The sequence below is a fragment of the Pseudochaenichthys georgianus genome, chromosome 16 (assembly GCF_902827115.2).
Source record: "Pseudochaenichthys georgianus chromosome 16, fPseGeo1.2, whole genome shotgun sequence".
NCBI lineage: Eukaryota > Metazoa > Chordata > Actinopteri > Perciformes > Channichthyidae > Pseudochaenichthys > Pseudochaenichthys georgianus.
Window position 1 is genome coordinate 43414056 of NC_047518.2, and position 23757 is coordinate 43437812.

A 23757-nucleotide genomic window follows, 5' to 3' on the forward strand; every position below is an offset into this window, starting at 1 on the left:
GAGAAAGTGAAATCGCCCAAAATTGTATTAATAACCAGACTTTGTTGAGGAAAACACAACTACGGCAAGCACAGTAGGTCAAAGTTCAAGTCAGTGTAAATTGTGGATGCCCGGAGACATCTTTTTTACTTCCAAATCAATGTTTTGTATCTCATTCAGTGTGTCTTTATTCCTGATTGATTAGAAATATTAAATGTCTGCAGTTGACTGATCGTAGTTTGACTTTAGAAAACTGACTTCAAATTGTTCTTCTTAACTTTCGATATTCAATACCTTCTCTGCAGTTTCAGTTATACAACTTATACCGACATTTGACGGCAACAAAATGAAGAAGTGGAGCCAACAGAACACAATATGGTAATTCTGTCACAGCGTGCATGGCCCCCAGTATTATAATCCACAAATACACTTGTTTTACGATCAAACCGGAGAGAAACTATGGAATAAATGTGGCGGCGCTGACTTTAAATCATTTTAAGATGTCAGTGGCGCCGTATGGCTTCGGAGACGTGACCTTTGAGAAGCCGAGCTTTCTGCTTATTACTCGGTGGTCTTTTCAAACTTGACATTAAGTCGCAGGAGCTTCATATAAATGAGGAAATGAGAAGAAGGAGGCGAAGGCAGGGCAGGAACCCCAGCAATGCTGTCAGAGGTTAGCAGCTGCTTCTGCTCATAAATCTCCGCGTGTGCAACCCTCTTCAAGTTTCTTATTTTTGGAAGAAGGTAACTGAAGCCCGGCGGACTCATTTCCCATCAGGGGTCGGGGGTAAAAATAGCTCAGGTGCTTGAGGGAAGTCAGAGGATCAGGAGAGACTTTAATGGATCAAAGAGCTGTGCTTCTTTACATGGAGGGCCTTAAATGCTGCAGGAAATGTCAACATTAAGAGGAAACAACAACTCAACGTGAAACAGTCTGTGATTTGTTCTGTTGTCTTACATCAGAGGTGCCCAATACGTCGATCGCAAAGGTAGTGTGGGTTGCTCACATGGCATTGAAGAAAAAGGAAAAAATAAATACTTTTTTTTTTTTTAAAGTTAGCTTATCATCCATCCTTACTATGGCATTTGCCACTTGATTGACGTGCAGGTAAGCCAGTCTGAGTTGTATTGTGCCATACGGGTTCATGCCGTTATGAGGGGGCCTCACCTCCTCATCTGAAGCCAAATGTGGCGCACTTCTATGCGGCGCAATTAGTGTAAACGCCGTTTAGTCCCCCGCTCGCGACACAGATTGTACCCTGTAGGTCAGTGTTTCTCAAACTTTTTCATACCAAGGACCACTTAACCAATAAAAAAACTCGCGGACCACCTAACTCCACAAATATCAAAAAACACATCGTTTTTCTAGAACAGATTACAAATCGCCTGAAAATGGTACAAACAAGTGGCGACATGTGTGATGAAGGTGTTGCGCTGGGCTATATCATGCAATCGAAAGTGAAACTTAAGCTCGCTCCATTGCGGAGATATTCCCGCGAGAGTGCGGAAAACTTAAATTGATTAATTAATTTCAAATGTGAAATGTTACCAATATACTCACGGGCCACTAGGGGGCGCTCACAGACCACCAGTGGTCCGCGGACCACACTTTGAGAAGCACTGCTGTAGGTAGAACATTTGGGCGTGGTCATTTTAAAAGTAGCTCCCAAGCTGAAAAAGTGTGGGCACCCCTGTCTTATAATTGATTTTGGTGCTAATGTAATCCAAAAAGTAATGGAAATGTAATCGGGTTACTTAGATTACTGATTTGTTTGTTTTGTACAGGTAACTATTGTAACAGAATACATTTTTAAAGTTACTCTCCCAACCCTGTGTCATTTTAACACATTTTGAATGCTCTGATTTTATTTTGATTTGAATAGTCCCACAGAGGGGACATGTACACTCACTTGAATATTTCACCTCCTCCTTTCCCTCACTCGCGTCCCTTCCTTGCGTCTTATCTTAGCTCCGCTTCCGTAAGACACGAGCGAGAGACACGAGGAAGAGACGCGAGGACAGATGAGTCCTCAGGTATTAATTGGGATGTCCTCGTTCACTCCAGCGTCACCATAAACAACGCCCTTTACTTCTGGTGCGCGCAGTTGTATCACCTGTCACTGGACTTCCCTCCACATCAATCCCTTCAAACCTGGGATTTAGTTTCTGATTGAAATGATTTCGTCCATCTCTTCCATTCATCTCTTTTATTATAGTTTTCTATGTATTATTTTCGGTCCTGTATTTGTTTTTCCAGGTATAACATTTCATTCAAGTTATTATAATCAAAACATTATTGAATTTGTAAGTATATTTGACACACTTTAAGGTTCCTTGCTCAGACACCTCGGTAACACACACACAACCGGTCTCTATGGACTTCGCCACCAAGTACAATTTTGATGTTCTTGTGTTTAACTTTTCATTTTTCTACATTTTGGAGAGAAATGTCGCACTTTTTACTTCACTACATTTATTTGACAGTTTTAATTGATAGCTACTTTGCAGATTTGAATTATTTCGAAATATGAATCAAATAATAAATGATTATTAGACACATTTATTAGAATAGGGAATTATGGAGTATTTCAAGTCATTCAAGTATAACGTTACCAGGAGACAACATTGAATTGATTCACATTTTATACATCACTAAGTTTATGAATGAATATGTTTTTGAAATGTTCTAGATAACGAGTACTTTTACTTTTAGTATTTTAAGTATCTTTTGATGCTAATACTTATATATATCTAGTATTGCTACTTAAATCCCGTTATTGTGATCATCGTATGAAACCTGTATTTCCAGTACATTAATAAAAAAATGAAAACAGCACAATTAGAAGTTAATTGAAGCTCCTGCAAAACAATTCTGTCTTGTTTTATTCAAAGATAATGACACGCATCAAAGTCTGTGCTTCCTTGGTGCATTACACCAACTGTTAATAGTGATATTCATATTACCAATGAGAAATGTCAGATAAGGCGAAGAAACAATACAATTCAATTTGTCAAACATGTCCAAAAAATACTTGAATATATATTTTTATTTAAAGTATTTACAGTGTTGTTCCTTACCACAGTTAGCACCACATGTATAATGTTTTTTAATGAATGAGAACCTCTTGTTAAGGATGATGTTGGAGATGCACAAACAAGAAGAAAGACACTTCACATGTTGCTTGTGACCTACACATGCCTTTATGATGAATTCAGCAGTCTACAAAAAGCTGGCGGCAGTAAATGAAATGAAATGGTGGGACATGGAGGTTAGGTTGATTACAAAATGCACGATTCGATCAGCGATGGCGCTACAAATTAAGAAATCTGACACGAAGCCTGTCTGAAATGGTTCTTATTTTTCCTTTTGCTCCATGATGCTCTCATCTTAATCTCTGCTGGCGAACTGCAAGACAAAACACATTAAGAACACATTAAAAAATAAATTAAATTGCAATTAAAATACAATTACAAAGGCAACAAATATACATCATGCTCAAATTAAAAAGACTGGTCAAAAGAACAAAAGTCAGGAGAGAGAAAACATATTAAATGTGGTATAAAGACATTAGAAAGATGCTCAAGATGTCTTTATTACCGCAATGAGACCCGGCCTTTTTGATTTCTCCTCCATTTCACACAATGTTTTCATAGTTTTGTGAGATTTTGTGAGATTGTATGATTGTTCTCTCTCGTGGCATTGAGTCGTGTGATGGCCATGGCCTTCATGACGACACACACATTTCACCAGAAGAGTATGTTCCAAATCAAGCACTGAGTGAGTGCGTTGAACAAATCAATGGTTGGACGTGTCAGAATTGTCTTCAATGAACCCTCGTGTTGTGTTCGGGTCTCCCGTGACCCGTTTCAACTTAAAATGATGTAATAACTACGCTCTAGTTTTTTGTATCGGAACGAGGCTTCGTGATATCCTCCACAGCAGCTATGTAAACACTAAGACACTGATTTTGACAATTCTAGCCAAGTCTGAAGGTCTCTAAAAAAAAAAAAGTGTATCATTTGGTGTTCGGGTCTGGGGAGACCCGGCAGAATTGTTTTGGGTGACTCGAGGTCAAATTTAGCCCAATCAAAATTCATCTTTTACGTTAGACGCCCCTCCCCCTTCATCCACTGTAACAATCGTTTTTCGCAACATGCACCTGGTCTCCCTCTGCCCCTCCCCCCACGGGAACTCGACCTGAATATGTACACCAGGGGTGCCCACACTTTTTCAGCTTGGGAGCTACTTTTAAAATGATCTACCTACAGGGTACAATCTGCCCAATCTGTGTCGCGAGCGGGGGACTAAACGACTAATTGCGCCGCATAATAGTGCGCCACATTTGGCTTCAGATGAGGAGGTGAGGCCCCCTCATTCTGCATGAACCCGTATGGCACAATACAACTCAGACTGGCTTACCTGCACGTCAATCAAGTGGCAAATGCCATAGTACGGATGGATGATAAGCTAACTTTAAAAATAATAATATATACATTGGTTTTTTTCCTTCTTTTTTTTCGATGCCATGTGATCTACCCACACTACCTTTGCGATCGACCGGTTGATCGCGATCGACGTATTGGGCACCCGTGATGTACACGAACACTTGATGAACCTGAACACACACATGCACGTGCTCAATATGTGGTGTAATGTGTTTTGAGCCATAATATTAAATGACAACAGGGTTGTACGGTTATGAATGCATCATAAGTTAGTTATGATTTAGTTCAAACAATATTGGATGATAGTCATTATTTTTGAGTGTTTTGGACTGAGATAAATCATGGGTGAAAATTGACCCGCGAACACCGTGAACGGGAACAGCTTTTGAACACAAGGGGTAAAGTGATTTTTGGAGGCAATCGGTAATGTTAAAAAGTCAGACATCTGGGAGTAGTCATGGTTTCAAACTTCCATTTCCAGAGTCGCATTAAGACAGTTACAAAGTCTGCCTACTATCACCTTAAGAATACATCTATGCATTACATTAATGCACACAATATCTTGTTTTTTATTACTGCACATATTTTTATTCCAATTATATTTCAATGTAAATACCGCTATGTTTTTTTTAATGTTATTATAGTTTTCTTAACATAGTTTTCTATCCGTGTTTTTCATTTTCGTTTTACTTTAATGTATGCACCACCAGATCAAGTCAAAATCCTCGTACGTGTCCACCTACCTGGTAATAAACCTGTTTCTGATTCCGATTAAAGGACTTGTGCCTCAACAGGATTTGGAAGGAAACTGTCATGGATATTATCTTCTATCTCAGTATAATTATAAGATAAGACAAGAGGTACTTCATTGATCCCAAATTGGGACATGTTTGCGTTGCAGCAGCATAAAAACAACCAATCAACGACTATATGAGTAGATTTCTGCTGGTTCTCACTCATGTCGTTGTTTCGTGTGATGGCGATGGCGGCTCTGGCGCGAGGCCCCTGCTGCGTGAAGTGGTATCCAAATTTGAGGATGCTGGAGTTGTTCTCCAACATGGAGGCGATCTCCATCTCCACCGAGTCTCCCAGCTTCTGCCTCTGGGACACAGGAAGAGAGCGTTACATTTAAACACAGCTTATCGCCGTCTGCCTGGATTTAGGCAGAGATGGCACAAGTACACACATCCTTTACTCAAGTAGAAGTACACACACTCGTGTTTAAAGAAGTAGAAAGTACAGGTATTTGAGTTCAACATGTAAGCAGTAGAAAGTACATGTATTTGTGTTCAACATGTAAGAAGTAGAAAGTACAGGTATTTGTGTTCAACATGTAAGAAGTAGAAAGTACAGGTATTTGAGTTCAACATGTAAGAAGTAGAAAGTACAGGTATTTGAGTTCAACATGTAAGAAGTAGAAAGTACAGGTATTTGGTTCAACATGTAAGAAGTAGAAAGTACAGGTATTTGTGTTCAACATGTAAGAAGTAGAAAGTACAGGTATTTGTGTTCAACATGTAAGAAGTAGAAAGTACAGGTATTTGAGTTCAACATGTAAGAAGTAGAAAGTACAGGTATTTGAGTTCAACATGTAAGAAGTAGAAAGTTCAGGTATTTGGGTTCAACATGTGAGAAGTAAGTAAAACGTCGTCAGAAAATAAGTAGTGGAGTACCAGAACAATGTACTTAAGTACAGTAACGAAGTATTTGAATTCAGGTGTTCAGAACTCAGTGTTTCAGACCTGGTTGTCGATCTTCAGCTCCACCAGGGTGGCGTTGTTGGCCATAGCTTTGATGACTTTGATCATGCCGTCAGAAGTGATGAAGTTGGACTCAACATTAAGACTCTGCAAGCTGGTGTTCTCCTGCAGCATCTCTGCACACGCCTGGTACACACACAAAATCAAATTCTACTCATTGTGGATGCCAAGCTTAAAGAAATACTTTATCCCCAATATTATCTTTTATAAATACATTTCTAACCCCATGTTGGCTTGAATTATTGCAGAACACTTTTCTAAAATGCTTCACGGTGAACAAAGTATCCATAAAAGGAGAAAAGTCTCATTTATTACACATGCACTTTAGCTAAATATTTACTACTTAGAAACACTAACATATTGGCATTCTCGATATATTCTTTATTCACAGCGAAGGCCTGCCGTAAAAACATGTTTTCAAGGATTCGAGGTAACAAATGGCGAGTAATGACAATTCAATGGTGGTTTTGTGGGTGCGGTATTAGACAGGTATAAATGGCGGAGATGCAGAAACGTACCAGTTTTAAATACCTACGTTAATGGCTCATGGGGTAATTTAAAATACCCAGCTGTTGTAACCTTCATACTCACATAGGCCACAGGGTCGTTGCTGCGCGTGGCTGCGATGCTCAGGGACTCCACCTGAGAGTTCCCCTTCATCGCCTCGAAGATCTCCTTCAGCGTCGGGATGGGAATGTCCTGCGGAGAGACAGAGGCTTTATTTATGTGTTCAACAAGGAACCTTATCAGCTGTAGTGTTGTCCTTGCACACGGCTAAGAGCCACTTTCAGAAGGACTCTTAAGAGCAAAGGAAGCATGGATCATGGACGACGACAACATTGTTTTCTAATACATAATGTTTAAATGTTACTACTGCAGTGAGAGATGTCGTTGTACTTTGTATGATGACAATAAAGATATATTGTATTCTACTACCTTGTTCATTGTGCACTACCCAACCATGTTGTAACATAAACCTGTGCAATATACTTTATACTAGGTAATATGTACTACTGTCACCCTGCAGCGGCTTCGTTACTTGTTCACTTTGTATAATGCTGCTACTTACCTTGTTATCCTTCGAATGGGTTATTACTTCCGTAGTGTGTCTTTGCTGTAATCATTGTCATGCCTACACTGTAGCTATGCACACATGACAATAAAAGCCTTGAAACCTTGAATCTTGAAACAAGTGTCCTTCCCAGAAACCTGTTTTACCCTCTGTGAGTTTCCTCGGCCTGCTGACCTTGATGTTGTTGAGGTTGACCTCCATCAGGCTGCTGTCGTTGTTGTGGATCCTCTCCAGAGTCTCCTCCACGTTGGTGGGGTTGGGCATCTCGTCGGGGAAGATCTTAAACGGATCGGGTTTCACGACGCCTGAAAATCAAACGACAACATGGCTCAGAATCCAGAGTTTAAAGCTTCTCCGCATTTGGTTGGAAACAAATTGAGGCGAGTCAGAACCCACGACCCCAACGAAGGACAATGGCTTTTCATTTTAGACCCGGGGTGTCCAAACTACGGCCCGGGAGCCAAATGTGGCCCGCGGCCCGTTTTGAAACAGCCTTTAGCTAATTCAAATAGTATAATGAAATATGGCCCACAAATTAAACTTGTCATATTGTACTAATTAAATATATATATCACAGTGTTCGTGTGTGCCCACTTTCCAAATCAATTACCCAATAACTTATTTACATAACAAGCTTGAAATCTACCCTTTCTATTTCCTCTCATTGTAAGCCCTCTGGAGCAGGGGTTCCCAACCTTTTTCCCCAAGAGCCCCCAAATGACTCCTGTTGGAAGTTTCCCCCCCCCCCCCCACACACACACAAGGGGGGGGGGGCGCAACAGCGGTAATTAAAGTGTAAAAGTCTCAAAATGCTACAGCTACTGTCACAAACTGGATGGATGTGAAGTATGTTGTTAAAGGAGGATGAAAGCGTAATTAAGGAGCACTGTTGGAGCGACTTTGATGGATATTGGACTCAGGATTAATTCATCTGGATTCCCGCTGTATGAAGACATTAAAGGCGCAAGTGGAAACAATTCACAAAGGGATTAAACTGTTTAAAACACATGCTCAAAGTAAGCCGGATTTTGCCGATGTGTTTATGTGGATTCAAAAGTCGTAAATAATCAAAATGGAGGAGACCGATCTGATCGGAGCAGCTGTGACAAATAATCCAACTGAAACCGGCATGGACAATGACTGTGTTTTAAACATGCGCTTATCCAGACAAGCCCGGTTTGGACACTTTACGGGCAGAAGAAACATTTCTATAGAAAGAATTATACATTTCTGTCTTTTTATGCCTTTAATACTAACTTGAATTTTTATTAAAATTAATTAATCAATTATTTTTTATATTTTATTGTAATGTAGAGACAAGGCTTATAGTGACAATCATGTATTGCCTTACAATTATATGTAAAAAAAAAAAAAATCTAAATATGATATTTGGCCTCAGATCATCTGAGGCCTGGCGCGCCCCAGGTTGGGAACCACTGCTCTGGAGAGCTGTGATAGAGGCTGTTGTGTTTCTTAACGGATTTTCAAGTATAAAGAATAACTTACTTACATTTGATTGATTTTTCCAACTTATAACTTATTAATCACCTCTAGTGAGCGGCCCAGCCCTTCGTATATTTTTCTGTATGTGGCCCTCGGAGAAAAACGTTTGGACACCCTGTTTTAGACTAAAACGCCACAAAAGTAATATTTTCTTGACTGTCTTTCCCTATAAAGACAGTTAATTAAGCTAATCAGAAGACGTGATACGTACTGTTGATGCCCTCGGTGTTGGCGATGGTGCCGGTCATGCCCAGAGCGTCGTAGTACTGCTTGTTGCTCATCAGCGTGTACATCCCCAGGATAGCTGCGGGAAAACAATCACTATGAATAAAACATCTGTGACTTATGAATGAGATCAGAATGAATGTCCTGCATGCACTGATGACCCCAACACCTGTTACAGATTGTATTTAGAGGCAAGCAGCAACGCAGTGTTAGGAACAGGGTGTATGCCAACATGTTTCAGCTTCATCCCATGTTCTGTATGTGAAACCTCAATATGCAAAGTTAGAAGAGATTGCAGTTGTCAGACACACTTTGTAATGTCAAGTAAAACAACCTTATTGATATGAGAGCACAAATTAAAAATACTAAAGTATGAGCACCTCCAAAGTTAACACATTCAAACAGGGGGATAATATACAGTCACGCCATGACAAGATGATAGGTGCTTTACTGTAAGATACAATTAAAAAGAGACCAGTTATATTAAGAGAATTAGTGAATAATATAAGCATAACTTTAAATGTAAGCCATATGAAAGGAAATGTTGTGTAGTGTTGTGTGTACTTCACAAGTGTTCTGCAAGTATATGCTAACGTGAGGTTAAGTGACACTGAATGTTCCTATTTTTAAATAATGAATCAGGTTTATTACCAGGTTGGTTGACACGTACGAGGAATTTGATATGGTGTTGTGGTGCATCAAGTGAAACAAAAATTAAAAACACAGATAGAAAACTATTTTTAAAAGACTATAATAACATCCAAAATATATGGTCAAATATAGCAGTATATATATTATGTGTAAACACGTCACCTTCACTGAATAGATATTACTGACAGTCCTGTTGTTACGCTGTGTGACCAGCAGGGGGCAGAGCTGCTTATGATGTAACCTGACAAACTGAGTCTCACTCTGACAGACCCCCTGTGGGGAACCACAGGGGGGGGGGGGACAGCTGGACAGCTGGAGGGGGGGAGAGGGAGACCATAAAACCCCCCTCATCATCCGGTTCAGCCTTAGAATAACCCACAGGAGCTACACAGCGCAAACTAGACTGCAGCAGCAACGAGAGAGCTCATTATCAGGAACTGGAAGGATATTTGGTTCTGAAATCTTGCCTAAAGATTTTGCATTGAATACTTTATTCAAAGGAAATCAAGATAGTTGAATCTTAAAGCACGTTAAATGCTGTGGTTATGGCTTATAAACAGTAGCTTCTCAGCACAGACTAGACTGCAGCAACTAGAAAAGCTCAATATGAGAATCTCTCTCTCTCTCTCTCTCTCTCTCTCTCTCTCCGTTTGCCAAAAAGCCCAAACAAAAGCTTGTCTGAGGTTTGATCCTCCTCTGAGTAAAAGTAGAAGTACTAGTAACGTCATCTAATGAATGTCTCCATGCTGAACAACGGCAACATGACAACGTTTCCATTGGTCCTTCTTCTTTAGAGAAGACCAGGAAATGATGGATTTCGTTCAACATGTAAGAAGTAGAAAGTACAGGTATTTGGTTCACATGTAATAAGTAGAAAGTACAGGTATTTGGGTTCAACATGTAGTCCGTTTAAGTTCAACATGTGAGAAGTAGAAAGTACAGGTATTTGAGTTCAACATGAAAGATGTAGAAAGTACAGGTATTTTAGTGCAACATGCAAGAAGTAGAAAGGACAGGTATTTGAGTTCAACATGTGAGAAGTAGAAAGTACAGGTATTTGAGTTCAACATGTAAGAAGTAGAAAGTACAGGTATTTGGTTCAACATGTGAGAAGTAGAAAGTACAGGTATTTGTGTTCAACATGTAATAAGTAGAAAGTACAGGTATTTGGGTTCAACATGTAAGAAGTAGAAAGTACAGGTATTTGAGTTCAACATGTGAGAAGTAGAAAGTACAGGTATTTGGGTTCAACATGTAAGAAGTAGAAAGTACAGGTATTTGTGTTCAACATGTAAGAAGTCAAAGTCTGTAGTAAAGTACTGATACCAGAAAAATGTACTTAAGTACAGTAACAAAGTATTTGTACTCCACTATTTCCCACCTCTGGCCGTTACACAGTTAAAGATCTGTTTAACTGAATGTGAGCTTCGGGAAACATGATAAACTGCAGCCTGAAGCTTCCCACTGGTCTGTTTTGAACAGATACAGTATCTCCCCCCCCATGTTCACTCCTCCCTGTCCATCTGGCCACGGGCCTGCTTGTTTATTTCTGTGTTGCTGAGCGTGGGGAATTGGATCCCAGCTCATGTCTGCTAGCTTTGGAGAACTGAGTCCACTGAGGGGGACAATATCAAGCTAGAACTGGGTCCGTGTGACAGAAGGACTTTAAAAAAAGAATAGTGTTAGAGCCTTTTCACTGAGTTTATAAGTTTTGTTTTTATTTTTAATTGTTTAAAGGTCTCCTATTATGCTATTTCTAGGCATATATTATGGGTCTCGGATATATTAAAAATATATAAAAAACGTGTTTTTCTCAAAATACCAAACATGAATTTTAGACATCCCTCATATGCCTCTGTTTCAGGCCTGATAGAGAAACGCCGATTCAGGCGTGATTAAATGCCATCATGTTCCAAACCACATCAAGGATTATCTCTGAAACAGTTTGGAGCTCAAAGGCTTTCTCTCTTGCCGGTTACACCACAAGGTGAGTTCCTTTTTACTTCCTGCTTCTTCACACACATGCTCTCCAGTACAGGTTAGCTCTGAGTGTTAGCGATGCTAATGTAAACACAGACCATATTACTTCCAAAACACGTCAGGCATGTTTCTGATAGCGACGTTTCTGATTGGGCCGTGGGTGTAAAGCCCGCCCACATTTCAGATATTACGTCATATTGGACGCACATCTGGATCAGCTCCGTTGTAGCCCCGTTTTTAGAGATTAGGGTACGGAGGAAAAGAGAGGGTTTTGTTTTCTGACGCTGCGTGAGTTCCCCGACACACCGGGGACACATGTTGATGGAGAGAAGACATCAAAAAGTGCATTTTGCATGATAGGTCCCCTTTAAGGAAGTAGTCACATTTAGGATCCAGTGATACTAGTACTACCATCAACTGTAGTATCATCGAGTGTCTAACCTGCGATGTCGCACATCTCAGCGTCCGTGGCGTTCTTCAGAGCCTCCTCCAGCTCCGGCTCCAGCTTCACCTGCTCGTTCTCTGGGATATCTGCCGCCTTCTTGGCCTCAAAGGTCTTTCCTGGGATTCAAATAAAGAAAAACACGAGTTAAGATGTAAACCTGAGGAGAAAAAGACAGATGGACGATCAGACGTGAGAAAGAAGTAGGAGGAGAAACAAGCGGAGACGAACAGAAAGAGACTTCTGTGTTTTTATGCATCAGTCATCAAGTTTCCCAGGGTGTCTCTGTCTTGTAATCTTTATGGGGTTTTATCGGTCTGAATGGTTTTTAGTAAAAGCTCTGCTTGGATCAAAACTGCTTGTATGTAGTGTCTCTACTTTAAAGAGTCCTCTCCTGCTGATGTTCAGGTGTATATCAGTATGTAGTGTCTCTACTTTAAAGAGTCCTCTCCTGCTGATGTTCAGGTGTATATCAGTATGTAGTGTCTCTACTTTAAAGAGTCCTCTCCTGCTGATGTTCAGGTGTATATCAGTATGTAGAGTCTCTACTTTAAAGAGTCCTCTCCTGCTGATGTTCAGGTGTATATCAGTATGTAGTGTCTCTACTTTAAAGAGTCCTCTCCTGCTGATGTTCAGGTGTATATCAGTATGTAGTGTCTCTACTTTAAAGAGTCCTCTCCTGCTGATGTTCAGGTGTATATCAGTATGTAGTGTCTCTACTTTAAAGAGTCCTCTCCTGCTGATGTTCAGGTGTATATCAGTATGTAGAGTCTCTACTTTAAAGAGTCCTCTCCTGCTGATGTTCAGGTGTATATCAGTATGTAGTGTCTCTACTTTAAAGAGTCCTCTCCTGCTGATGTACAGGTGTATATCAGTATGTAGTGTCTCTACTTTAAAGAGTCCTCTCCTGCTGATGTTCAGGTGTATATCAGTATGTAGTGTCTCTACTTTAAAGAGTCCTCTCCTGCTGATGTTCAGGTGTATATCAGTATGTAGAGTCTCTACTTTAAAGAGTCCTCTCCTGCTGATGTTCAGGTGTATATCAGTATGTAGTGTCTCTACTTTAAAGAGTCCTCTCCTGCTGATGTACAGGTGTATATCAGTATGTAGTGTCTCTACTTTAAAGAGTCCTCTCCTGCTGATGTTCAGGTGTATATCAGTATGTAGTGTCTCTACTTTAAAGAGTCCTCTCCTGCTGATGTTCAGGTGTATATCAGTATGTAGTGTCTCTACTTTAAAGAGTCCTCTCCTGCTGATGTTCAGGTGTATATCAGTATGTAGTGTCTCTACTTTAAAGAGTCCTCTCCTGCTGATGTTCAGGTGTATATCAGTATGTAGTGTCTCTACTTTAAAGAGTCCTCTCCTGCTGATGTTCAGGTGTATATCAGTTCGTAGTGTCTCTACTTTAAAGAGTCCTCTCCTGCTGATGTTCAGGTGTATATCAGTATGTAGTGTCTCTACTTTAAAGAGTCCTCTCCTGCTGATGTTCAGGTGTATATCAGTATGTAGAGTCTCTACTTTAAAGAGTCCTCTCCTGCTGATGTTCAGGTGTATATCAGTATGTAGTGTCTCTACTTGAAAGAGTCCTCTCCTGCTGATGTTCAGGTGTATATCAGTATGTAGTGTCTCTACTTTAAAGAGTCCTCTCCTGCTGATGTTCAGGTGTATATCAGTATGTAGAGTCTCTACTTTAAAGAGTCCTCTCCTGCTGATGTTCAGGTGTATATCAGTATGTAGTGTCTCTACTTTAAAGAGTCCTCTCCTGCTGATGTTCAAGTGTATATCAGTATGTAGTGTCTCTACTTTAAAGAGTCCTCTCCTGCTGATGTTCAGGTGTATATCAGTATGTAGAGTCTCTACTTTAAAGAGTCCTCTCCTGCTGATGTTCATGTGTATATCAGTATGTAGTGTCTCTACTTTAAAGAGTCCTCTCCTGCTGATGTTCAGGTGTATATCAGTATGTAGTGTCTCTACTTTAAAGAGTCCTCTCCTGCTGATGTTCAGGTGTATATCAGTATGTAGTGTCTCTACTTTAAAGAGTCCTCTCCTGCTGATGTTCAGGTGTATATCAGTATGTAGTGTCTCTACTTTAAAGAGTCCTCTCCTGCTGATGTTCAGGTGTATATCAGTATCTAGTGTCTCTACTTTAAAGAGTCCTCTCCTGCTGATGTTCAGGTGTATATCAGTATGTAGTGTCTCTACTTTAAAGAGTCCTCTCCTGCTGATGTTCAGGTGTATATCAGTATGTAGTGTCTCTACTTTAAATAGTCCTCTCCTGCTGATGTTCAGGTGTATATCAGTATGTAGTGTCTCTACTTTAAAGAGTCCTCTCCTGCTGATGTTCAGGTGTATATCAGTATGTAGTGTCTCTACTTTAAAGAGTCCTCTCCTGCTGATGTTCAGGTGTATATCAGTATGTAGTGTCTCTACTTTAAAGAGTCCTCTCCTGCTGATGTTCAGGTGTATATCAGTATCTAGTGTCTGTACTTTAAAGAGTCCTCTCCTGCTGATGTTCAGGTGTATATCAGTATGTAGTGTCTCTACTTTAAAGAGTCCTCTCCTGCTGATGTTCAGGTGTATATCAGTATGTAGTGTCTCTACTTTAAAGAGTCCTCTCCTGCTGATTTTCAGGTGTATATCAGTATGTAGTGTCTCTACTTTAAAGAGTCCTCTCCTGCTGATGTTCAGGTGTATATCAGTATGTAGTGTCTCTACTTTAAAGAGTCCTCTCCTGCTGATGTTCAGGTGTATATCAGTATGTAGTGTCTCTACTTTAAAGAGTCCTCTCCTGCTGATGTTCAGGTGTATATCAGTATGTAGTGTCTCTACTTTAAAGAGTCCTCTCCTGCTGATGTTCAGGTGTATATCAGTATGTAGTGTCTCTACTTTAAAGAGTCCTCTCCTGCTGATGTTCAGGTGTATATCAGTATGTAGTGTCTCTACTTTAAAGAGTCCTCTCCTGCTGATGTTCAGGTGTATATCAGTATGTAGTGTCTCTACTTTAAAGAGTCCTCTCCTGCTGATGTTCAGCTGTATATCAGTATGTAGTGTCTCTACTTTAAAGAGTCCTCTCCAGCTGATGTTCAGGTGTATATCAGTATGTAGTGTCTCTACTTTAAAGAGTCCTCTCCTGCTGATGTTCAGGTGTATATCAGTATGTAGTGTCTCTACTTTAAAGAGTCCTCTCCTGCTGATGTTCAGGTGTATATCAGTATGTAGTGTCTCTACTTTAAAGAGTCCTCTCCTGCTGATGTTCAGGTATATATCAGTATGTAGTGTCTCTACTTTAAAGAGTCCTCTCCTGCTGATGTTCAGGTGTATATCAGTATGTAGTGTCTCTACTTTAAAGAGTCCTCTCCTGCTGATGTTCAGGTGTATATCAGTATGTAGAGTCTCTACTTTAAAGAGTCCTCTCCTGCTGATGTTCAGGTGTATATCAGCATGTAGTGTCTCTACTTTAAAGAGTCCTCTCCTGCTGATGTTCAGGTGTATATCAGTATGTAGTGTCTCTACTTTAAAGAGTCCTCTCCTGCTGATGTTCAGGTGTATATCAGTATGTAGAGTCTCTACTTTAAAGAGTCCTCTCCTGCTGATGTTCAGGTGTATATCAGTATGTAGTGTCTCTACTTTAAAGAGTCCTCTCCTGCTGATGTTCAGGTGTATATCAGTATGTAGTGTCTCTTCTTTAAAGAGTCCTCTCCTGCTGATGTTCAGGTGTATATCAGTATGTAGTGTCTCTACTTTAAAGAGTCCTCTCCTGCTGATGTTCAGGTGTATATCAGTATGTAGTGTCTCTACTTTAAAGAGTCCTCTCCTGCTGATGTTCAGGTGTATATCAGTATGTAGTGTCTCTACTTTAAAGAGTCCTCTCCTGCTGATGTTCAGGTGTATATCAGTATGTAGTGTCTCTACTTTAAAGAGTCCTCTCCTGCTGATGTTGAGGTGTATATCAGTATGTAGTGTCTCTACTTTAAAGAGTCCTCTCCTGCTGATGTTCAGGTGTATATCAGTATGTAGTGTCTCTACTTTAAAGAGTCCTCTCCTGCTGATGTTCAGCTGTATATCAGTATGTAGTGTCTCTACTTTAAAGAGTCCTCTCCTGTTGATGTTCAGGTGTATATCAGTATGTAGTGTCCCTACTTTAAAGAGTCCTCTCCTGATGATGTTCAGGTGTATATCAGTATGTAGTGTCTCTACTTTAAAGAGTCCTCTCCTGCTGATGTTCAGGTGTATATCAGTATGTAGAGTCTCTACTTTAAAGAGTCCTCTCCTGCTGATGTTCAGGTGTATATCAGTATGTAGTGTCTCTACTTTAAAGAGTCCTCTCCTGCTGATGTTCAGGTGTATATCAGTATGTAGTGTCTCTACTTTAAAGAGTCCTCTCCTGCTGATGTTCAGGTGTATATCAGTATGTAGAGTCTCTACTTTAAAGAGTCCTCTCCTGCTGATGTTCAGGTGTATATCAGTATGTAGTGTCTCTACTGGAACATGTCTCCATGCTTTATTGTTCTCATACTGCCTGTGCTGCAGCACCTCTTTTCACCCTCTGTCTGAAACCAGAGCCCGGTCTGCTCTGATTGGTTAGCTGGCCGGCTCTGTTGTGATTGGTTAACCGCTAAGAGATGTCCAGCCCCTTAGCCTATCACGTACAATGTGTCGGAACACTAGCCAATAGAAACACGCGTGTAACATAGTGATGTCTGATTCATCTGGAGGGAACTTTGCAGAACATTTACTTGCAAAATACGATATAACATACTAACTAATTAGTGCATATGTATAAATGTGTCTGTTGATTGTGTATAGATAGGATTTACATATTTTATACATATTTTATATATTTTTGTATTCAGGATTGTGTGAAACGGTATTTCGATCTCTCCGTCTGTACACACAAACTGAAATATTGACTATAAAGTTGACTTGGCAGAGGAAAGGGAGATAGCATAAAAGGGTTTCGTGAAATCTGCATCAAGCAACATTTCACGCGCCAGCAGGAACTACAGTGCCAATATCCTGAGGCAAATTATTTCCTGGAAGGCCTTGGCGTGCCTGTAACGGCCCGTCCACACAGCGGCGTGCGTTGTCGCTTGCCGGCGGGCGTGTCTGAAACTCGACCAACAACCAATCACAAGAATCTCCCGCCCCAGACACACAAGCAGCGGTTCGATTGGCTAGAGCTTGTACTGGCATATGATTCGATTGGCTGACGCTTCTGCCGAGGCTTCAAAAGTTGAACATTGCTCAACTTTTGTCAGCGAGCCACGCCAGCAACGCTCCACGTCGCTTCCCACAATGCAGTTCGGCGAAAAGTCATCTCATTCAAAGTGAATGGTGAAGCTGTCAACGCACGCTGTGTGGACGGGCCGTAAGAGTTAGATGGAAATGGCCCGAAAACTCAGTGATCTGCAGAAACCGCACACACAGACTGAAACTCTGAGCAGTGGAGCATCACAGAGTCAAACCCTGTACAGCTGTGTGAGGGGGAAGGACAGCCTCTATGGGGATTTAACTCTTTGCACAAACAGTTAGTCCTTGTTTGTATTATCTTTGCTTTTAAAATTCCATTTTATAATATGTTTCTGCTGCACTATTTCTTAATGCTCTGAATGTCTTTCATTTTGTAAAGCACTTTGAATTGTGCCTTGTGTTGAATGAAAGGTGCTGGATAAATAAACTTGCCTTGTTGTTGCATTAAAATGACTTAAATGTAATGTTGTGGCAGGACGTCTGCACAGTGAAACAAGACTGAATCAAAATCTCAACATGGATCAATGCAATACCCACATTGCAGTAATAGGAATATTTGGTCAAAGCTAAATATATGAAAATATCGGAATGAAGTATCGTGGAGCTTCAGAGAAGTCATGGTATTCGACAGACTTAATAAGGACAGATCTGTGTTTGGTGCATATAGTGTCGTGGCTTCCTTCCTTGTTTTTCTATCAAGCCACTAGACGCCTCCAACAGACATTTCTAACTAGTTTTCTTTCCTCTATATTACTTACAGTTGAAGAGTTGCTTGGCCTCCGATGGTTTGGATGATGTTATGCGATGGCGAAAAGGCAAAACTCAAATAAAATAACAAACAACTTAGGTATTATTTCTTTCTTGATAAGGCTTATATAACGTCATACCTTAAAGGGTAATTGGATTTTAAAAGCGGTGCCTCGACGGCATCTTTCTGACAGGCTGCAGCCCATCCACTTTAGAGGAGGCCCCGTGGGAGTTGTAGTCTTTTATAGTGTGTTGACTACAGACGTCACAATTAGGTGGCCTTTCTTATAAAAACAAAATGCTGGCTCTACCATATAGTCTTGACATGTTTGTGTGCAAAATCACTCAAAATAATCTCAAATGTTCAGCTCTGACCGTTCTTCTGCCCGGTGAAGGGCACCAGGTCCTCTTTGTCCTCGATCTCCAGCGCCTCCTTCTCCAGGTGCTGCTGCAGCGCGTCGCGGTCGTACGTCCCCGTCGGGCCCTTCTTCGTCTGGTCGCGCTGCCGGAAGCCTGCAGGCAGCATGGCATTCTGGGAGAACAAGGGGTCAAATGTTATGTGGTATTAAAACCAGGGAACACGAGAGGACGGATTCAGTGCTGTTTACAGTAAAGGAGGGAGGGAGTGGATCGAAAATGTTCTAGACACATCACTACCGTACTTTTCGGACTACAAGCCGCGACTTTTTTCCCCATTTTTATTGTACAGCTAACGGCCACTAGGGAACCTCCTAAATCTATGGATTTTACAGGTAAAATTAACTACCTTTAACTCTATGGGCTCTATGACCGGTCCGCGCGCGCCACCTTTAGCAGGAAAAGCCGGAGGCCGGAAAAGAGTGAGACAGGTCGCGCGCCAAAGTAAAAGTGGAACCGAGAGACAGAACGAGAGCAAGACAGACGGACAATTTAGCTGCTGCGGCTCATATGCAGGTGCGCTTTATAGTCCGAAAAGTACGGTAGTTTGTATCCTTTTTTTATTACCGATTTACTTTTATTTCTTCAACGCACCACTTAAAGAGTTATGTGGTTTTAAGGGAGACATGTTCGTATACAACTCTTTAGTTAATGTAGTTCTGCAGTTACCATACAAGTTAAGGCAGTTTGCTGTATATACTTGTTTCATTTGTTTTAGTTTTTAAGATGCTATAATATACATTGTATTCATCCAATACTGACAACCTGTACCACAACATATGGAAACACGTGGGTGGGCGGTCGTGTGCAAAGACAAAGGCTGTCTGAATCATGTTCTGTTATCACTTTAATTTGGTACACGTTGTTATGGCAACACTTGCTTTGACTGAGTGCCGCTTGATTTCACTTCAACTGATCTTTTGCCCCTTGCTGCTCACTTCTTGTATTCGACCCATTTAATCACCGGAGGAGAGACAACTCAGTGCTCTCTCATTGTGAGCGTCTTTGGTATGCTTTAAGTATTCGATTCATCTACAACATCTTAAGCATGTTAGTCGACTAAGTTCTTCCTTATTCTACGACAGCCCTTATGGTCATTTTTGTAATAATAGACTCGAACAATCTTTCAATTTTGAGCTGAATGACTTATGATTATTAAATCGTGAGGACATCTCTTGCTAGAGTGGTGCAAATAAATATAAAATAATATTCTGATTCTGAAGATTCTGACTCTTATTTTAATTGATATTGCAAATGATTAATTCTCACATTCATATACATATTTAAAGTTTACAAATATAAAATCATTTTCTGACCCTGTGGCACTGGATAAAGAGACCCGAAGCCGCCCACATGTGCAGATTAAGAGAAATAAAATATGTCTTGTACCTCGGGGTCCATCTCCTGCAGCTCGTACTCCAGCTGGTCCATCTCGGCGGCGCTGAGGCCCTTCAGGAGGGCGTCCTCATCGATGTCTCGGGGGTCCGACATGGCTCCTGGTGATCTGGCTCACGCACACACACACACTCACTCACACACACCAGCGCACACCCCTGGGCAAGAGTACACTGTGGGAGAAATAAGAGAGAAGAGAGAGGAGGGGGGGTCAGAGTTTGTTTTGCACTTTGGAGTCGTGTGTCCTCTTGCTCAAAGCATCCTATTTATAAAGTAGATAGATAGATATGTAGATGGATGGATGGATGGATAGATAGATAGATGGATGGATGGATGGATGGATGGATGGATGGATAGATAGATAGATAGATAGATGGATAGATATATATGGATGGATAGATATATGGATAGATGGATAGATAGATGGATAGATAGATGGATAGATAGATAGATAGATGGATGGATAGATAGATAGATAGATGGATAGATAGATGGATGGATAGATAGATAGATAGATGGATGGATGGATGGATGGATGGATAGATAGATGGATAGATAGATAGATGGATGGATAGATGGATAGATGGATGGATAGATGGATAGATAGATATATGGATAGATAGATGGATGGATAGATAGATAGATAGGTAGATAGATACTTAATCGTATTGCACTGTACAGTATTAAACAGATACTGTATTAACATCATATTGCATTGAGTATCTTTCAGCTCATTTATAGTTATTTAGGACTCCAGGGCGCTCCCATGTTTTCCAACTATTTGACCAAATTAGAAATGCCTTTGTCCTTATTCTACCTGGGGACCCCCTGGAGTCCCACTGTCCTTTCCAAACAGTGTCAGGTCCTCAATGAGCTTATCGCCTGTCTCATCCACAGAGCTTTATTAATGGAGGATAATAATAGATACATTTCCCATAACAAGTGTGCAATACTGAGGAGAGTAGTGTCTGTGTCACTGAGCCTCCAGGACCCATGCTAACACGCTTCATTGTTCAACTTAAAGCTCACCTATTATGCAAAATCCTCTTCTTCAAGTCTCTTCTACATCAACATGTGTCCCCTCTTCTTCATGTCTCCTCTACATCAACATGTGTCCCCTCTTCTTCATGTCTCTTCTACATCAACATGTGTCCCCTCTTCTTCATGTCTCTTCTACATCAACATGTGTCCCCTCTTCTTCATGTCTCTTCTACATCAACATGTGTCCCCTCTTCTTCATGTCTCTTCTACATCAACATGTGTCCCTCTTCTTCATGTCTCTTCTACATCAACATGTGTCCCCTCTTCTTCATGTCTCTTCTACATCAACATGTGTCCCCTCTTCTTCATGTCTCTTCTACATCAACATGTGTCCCCTCTTCTCCATGTCTCCTCTACATCAACATGTGTCCCCTCTTCTCCATGTCTCTTCTACATCAACATGTGTCCCCTCTTCTTCATGTCTCTTCTACATCAACATGTGTCCCCTCTTCTCATGTCTCTTCTACATCAACATGTGTCCCCTCTTCTCCATTCTACATCAACATGTGTCCCCTCTTCTTCATGTCTCTTCTACATCAACATGTGTCCCCTCTTCTTCATGTCTCTTCTACATCAACATGTGTCCCCTCTTCTTCATGTCTCTTCTACATCAACATGTGTCCCCTCTTCTTCATGTCTCTTCTACATCAACATGTGTCCCCTCTTCTCCATGTCTCTTCTACATCAACATGTGTCCCCTCTTCTTCATGTCTCTTCTACATCAACATGTGTCCCCTCTTCTTCATGTCTCTTCTACATCAACATGTGTCCCCTCTTCTTCATGTCTCTTCTACATCAACATGTGTCCCCTCTTCTTCATGTCTCTTCTACATCAACATGTGTCCCCTCTTCTCATGTCTCTTCTACATCAACATGTGTCCCCTCTGTGGAAAGAGACTCTGAAAGTTTCAGGAACAAAGATTCTCTCTCTTTTTGATCCATTTCTATAAAAACCTGTCTGAAAATGAGCTGATCAGATTTTGGCCACTTTATGATGTCATAACGATGTGTTGTCTTGTGTAACCATTAGCCAATCAGCAACCAAGGTAACCCCCCCCCCCTTATCACCTGAATCTCCTCCTAGAGTACCATTAGGCTCGTTCACACCGGAGTACTTTCCCCAGTACTTTTCCCGTTTAGTTCCGATAGTGCCTGGAATTTTGCGTTCACACTAAAGAGAGAACTTAGTTCAGAGAACTTTTGCCCCCCTTTTCAGTCCCTGTTAGAGAGCAGGTACTTTCGTGGGAGAAAAAAGTACCAATTTCTGATTGGCTGGGCGAATTGCAAACCACGCCCCGTAAAACTCTAAAAAGTTTTGTGAAGCCGCCATTTTATTTGCTGGCATTAGCATTATTAGCATTAGCATTAGCCCCGTGCACCAACGGAGAGAGAATAACTTATGGCAACACAAAAAAAAAACATGGGAGCGGAGGAGATGAGGAGGCGTCGGGGCCCTAAGTACGGCAAAGTACTTGGTGTGAAAGCGGCTACTGTGTTCTTTTTAACCAAATGTCTCTCAGAGGGGCGTGGGGAGGGGCTCCTTATTTTCATCTAAAGTAACAGACAGAGAATCAGCACTTTTGGAAACAGGGCTGAAACAGAGGGGGATTATGGGTAATGCTGCAATGATCAGTTTGGTGTTTCAGCCAATCAGAGACAGGCTCTGTATATATCTGAGGCCTGTGATATATTGATGAAAAACAGTATAACAGGGGACCTTTAAAAACCCACAAGAGGAGAGAAACAACCCGCTGACGTGCGGCTGTTTGACAAACGAGGAGGTGGAGAAGTGAAGGAAGTGAAGGAAAGAGGGTCTTTGTAACTCTAAACCTTTAGCTCACCACACGGCAAACTAAGAATAGCAGAATGCAGAGAGCAGAGAGCAGAGGGGTGGAAAGTGCAATCCCTTATTTATCATTGACGGACACTCGTTCTTACATTAGTGGACACACCCGAAACATATCTGCACCCATGTGATGAGAGGCAAAGAGCAGCGAGTTCTAGCAGAGCCATCGAACTGGGAGATGAAGTCCCACAGCGATAACTCTGGGTGAGAGCATGCGTAATGCAGCTATCAGGTTTGTGAGGTTTCATGTTTTCGGGCCAGATTTCATCCCAACTTGGCCAGATGAAGAAAACCCCTCACAGCTCAGGTCACAGAATGTGTTTTCATTTATCCAGTGTGCTTTTACCAATGTGATGGCAACAAGAGTTCATGTTTTCTACAGCGTGCAGCTTTTTTCTACAAAAATACATGATCACGTTTATGCTCAGGGGCTTATTTAGTTACACAGGCCATTTTCAATTTGTACTTGAGAAGGACATAAATTGAACTGAGGTGCGTAAGTGTTGTGGATGACATGAGACAAAAAGCCTATAATATGTTCTCCTTAATACTTCACTGTAAAGTCCAACAAGTTATCCCGGTTAGCAGTCAAATATAGACACAAAGAAGTGGACAAGGTTATTGAAACGTCAACTATTAGTTTGTGTACAACCGTTTAAAAGCCTTCAGTTGGGCGTTTTGGTCGTCTTGTTTTTTGGGATGTGAAAGTGACACGAAAGAGTGGAGCTAAGTACAAACGACAACAACGCATTACAGCTAACTCTCATTAAAGGAAAATGCGCTATTAAAGTTGTACAAAAAAGACACGGACAACACCCGAAACGACACTGTGATAGCGAGCTGTCAATCAAAAAGACTAAAGCATACGGTGCTTTATCGTGTTTTTGACGCTAAATGGGACCATCATTTACAAAATCAACACCATGCAGTATTGAGGAAGACCTGGAACTAGCCATTGAGACCATAAAATCATTATTTACTGAGGTCATAAATCAAATGATAA

General features: G+C 41.0%; 1 protein-coding gene across 2 annotated transcripts in view; it reads right to left on the bottom strand.

Moving 5' to 3' along the window:
- Positions 1 to 2825: 2825 nt before the first annotated feature.
- The window catches only part of tmod4 (tropomodulin 4 (muscle)), a 35216-nt gene continuing 14284 nt past the window's right edge, over positions 2826 to 23757 (bottom strand). For both annotated transcript variants that reach the window (XM_034103112.2, XM_034103111.2), the window contains exons 2-10: positions 19862 to 20040; positions 18431 to 18587; positions 12058 to 12177; positions 8972 to 9064; positions 7432 to 7562; positions 6777 to 6884; positions 6168 to 6311; positions 5382 to 5526; positions 2826 to 3385 (exon numbers count right to left, since the gene is read on the bottom strand). In XM_034103112.2, coding sequence (XP_033959003.1) covers positions 3363 to 3385; positions 5382 to 5526; positions 6168 to 6311; positions 6777 to 6884; positions 7432 to 7562; positions 8972 to 9064; positions 12058 to 12177; positions 18431 to 18587; positions 19862 to 19963 — 1023 coding nt within the window. In that variant the 5' untranslated portion in view covers positions 19964 to 20040 and the 3' untranslated portion in view covers positions 2826 to 3362. The remainder of the gene's footprint in view (positions 3386 to 5381; positions 5527 to 6167; positions 6312 to 6776; positions 6885 to 7431; positions 7563 to 8971; positions 9065 to 12057; positions 12178 to 18430; positions 18588 to 19861; positions 20041 to 23757) is intronic.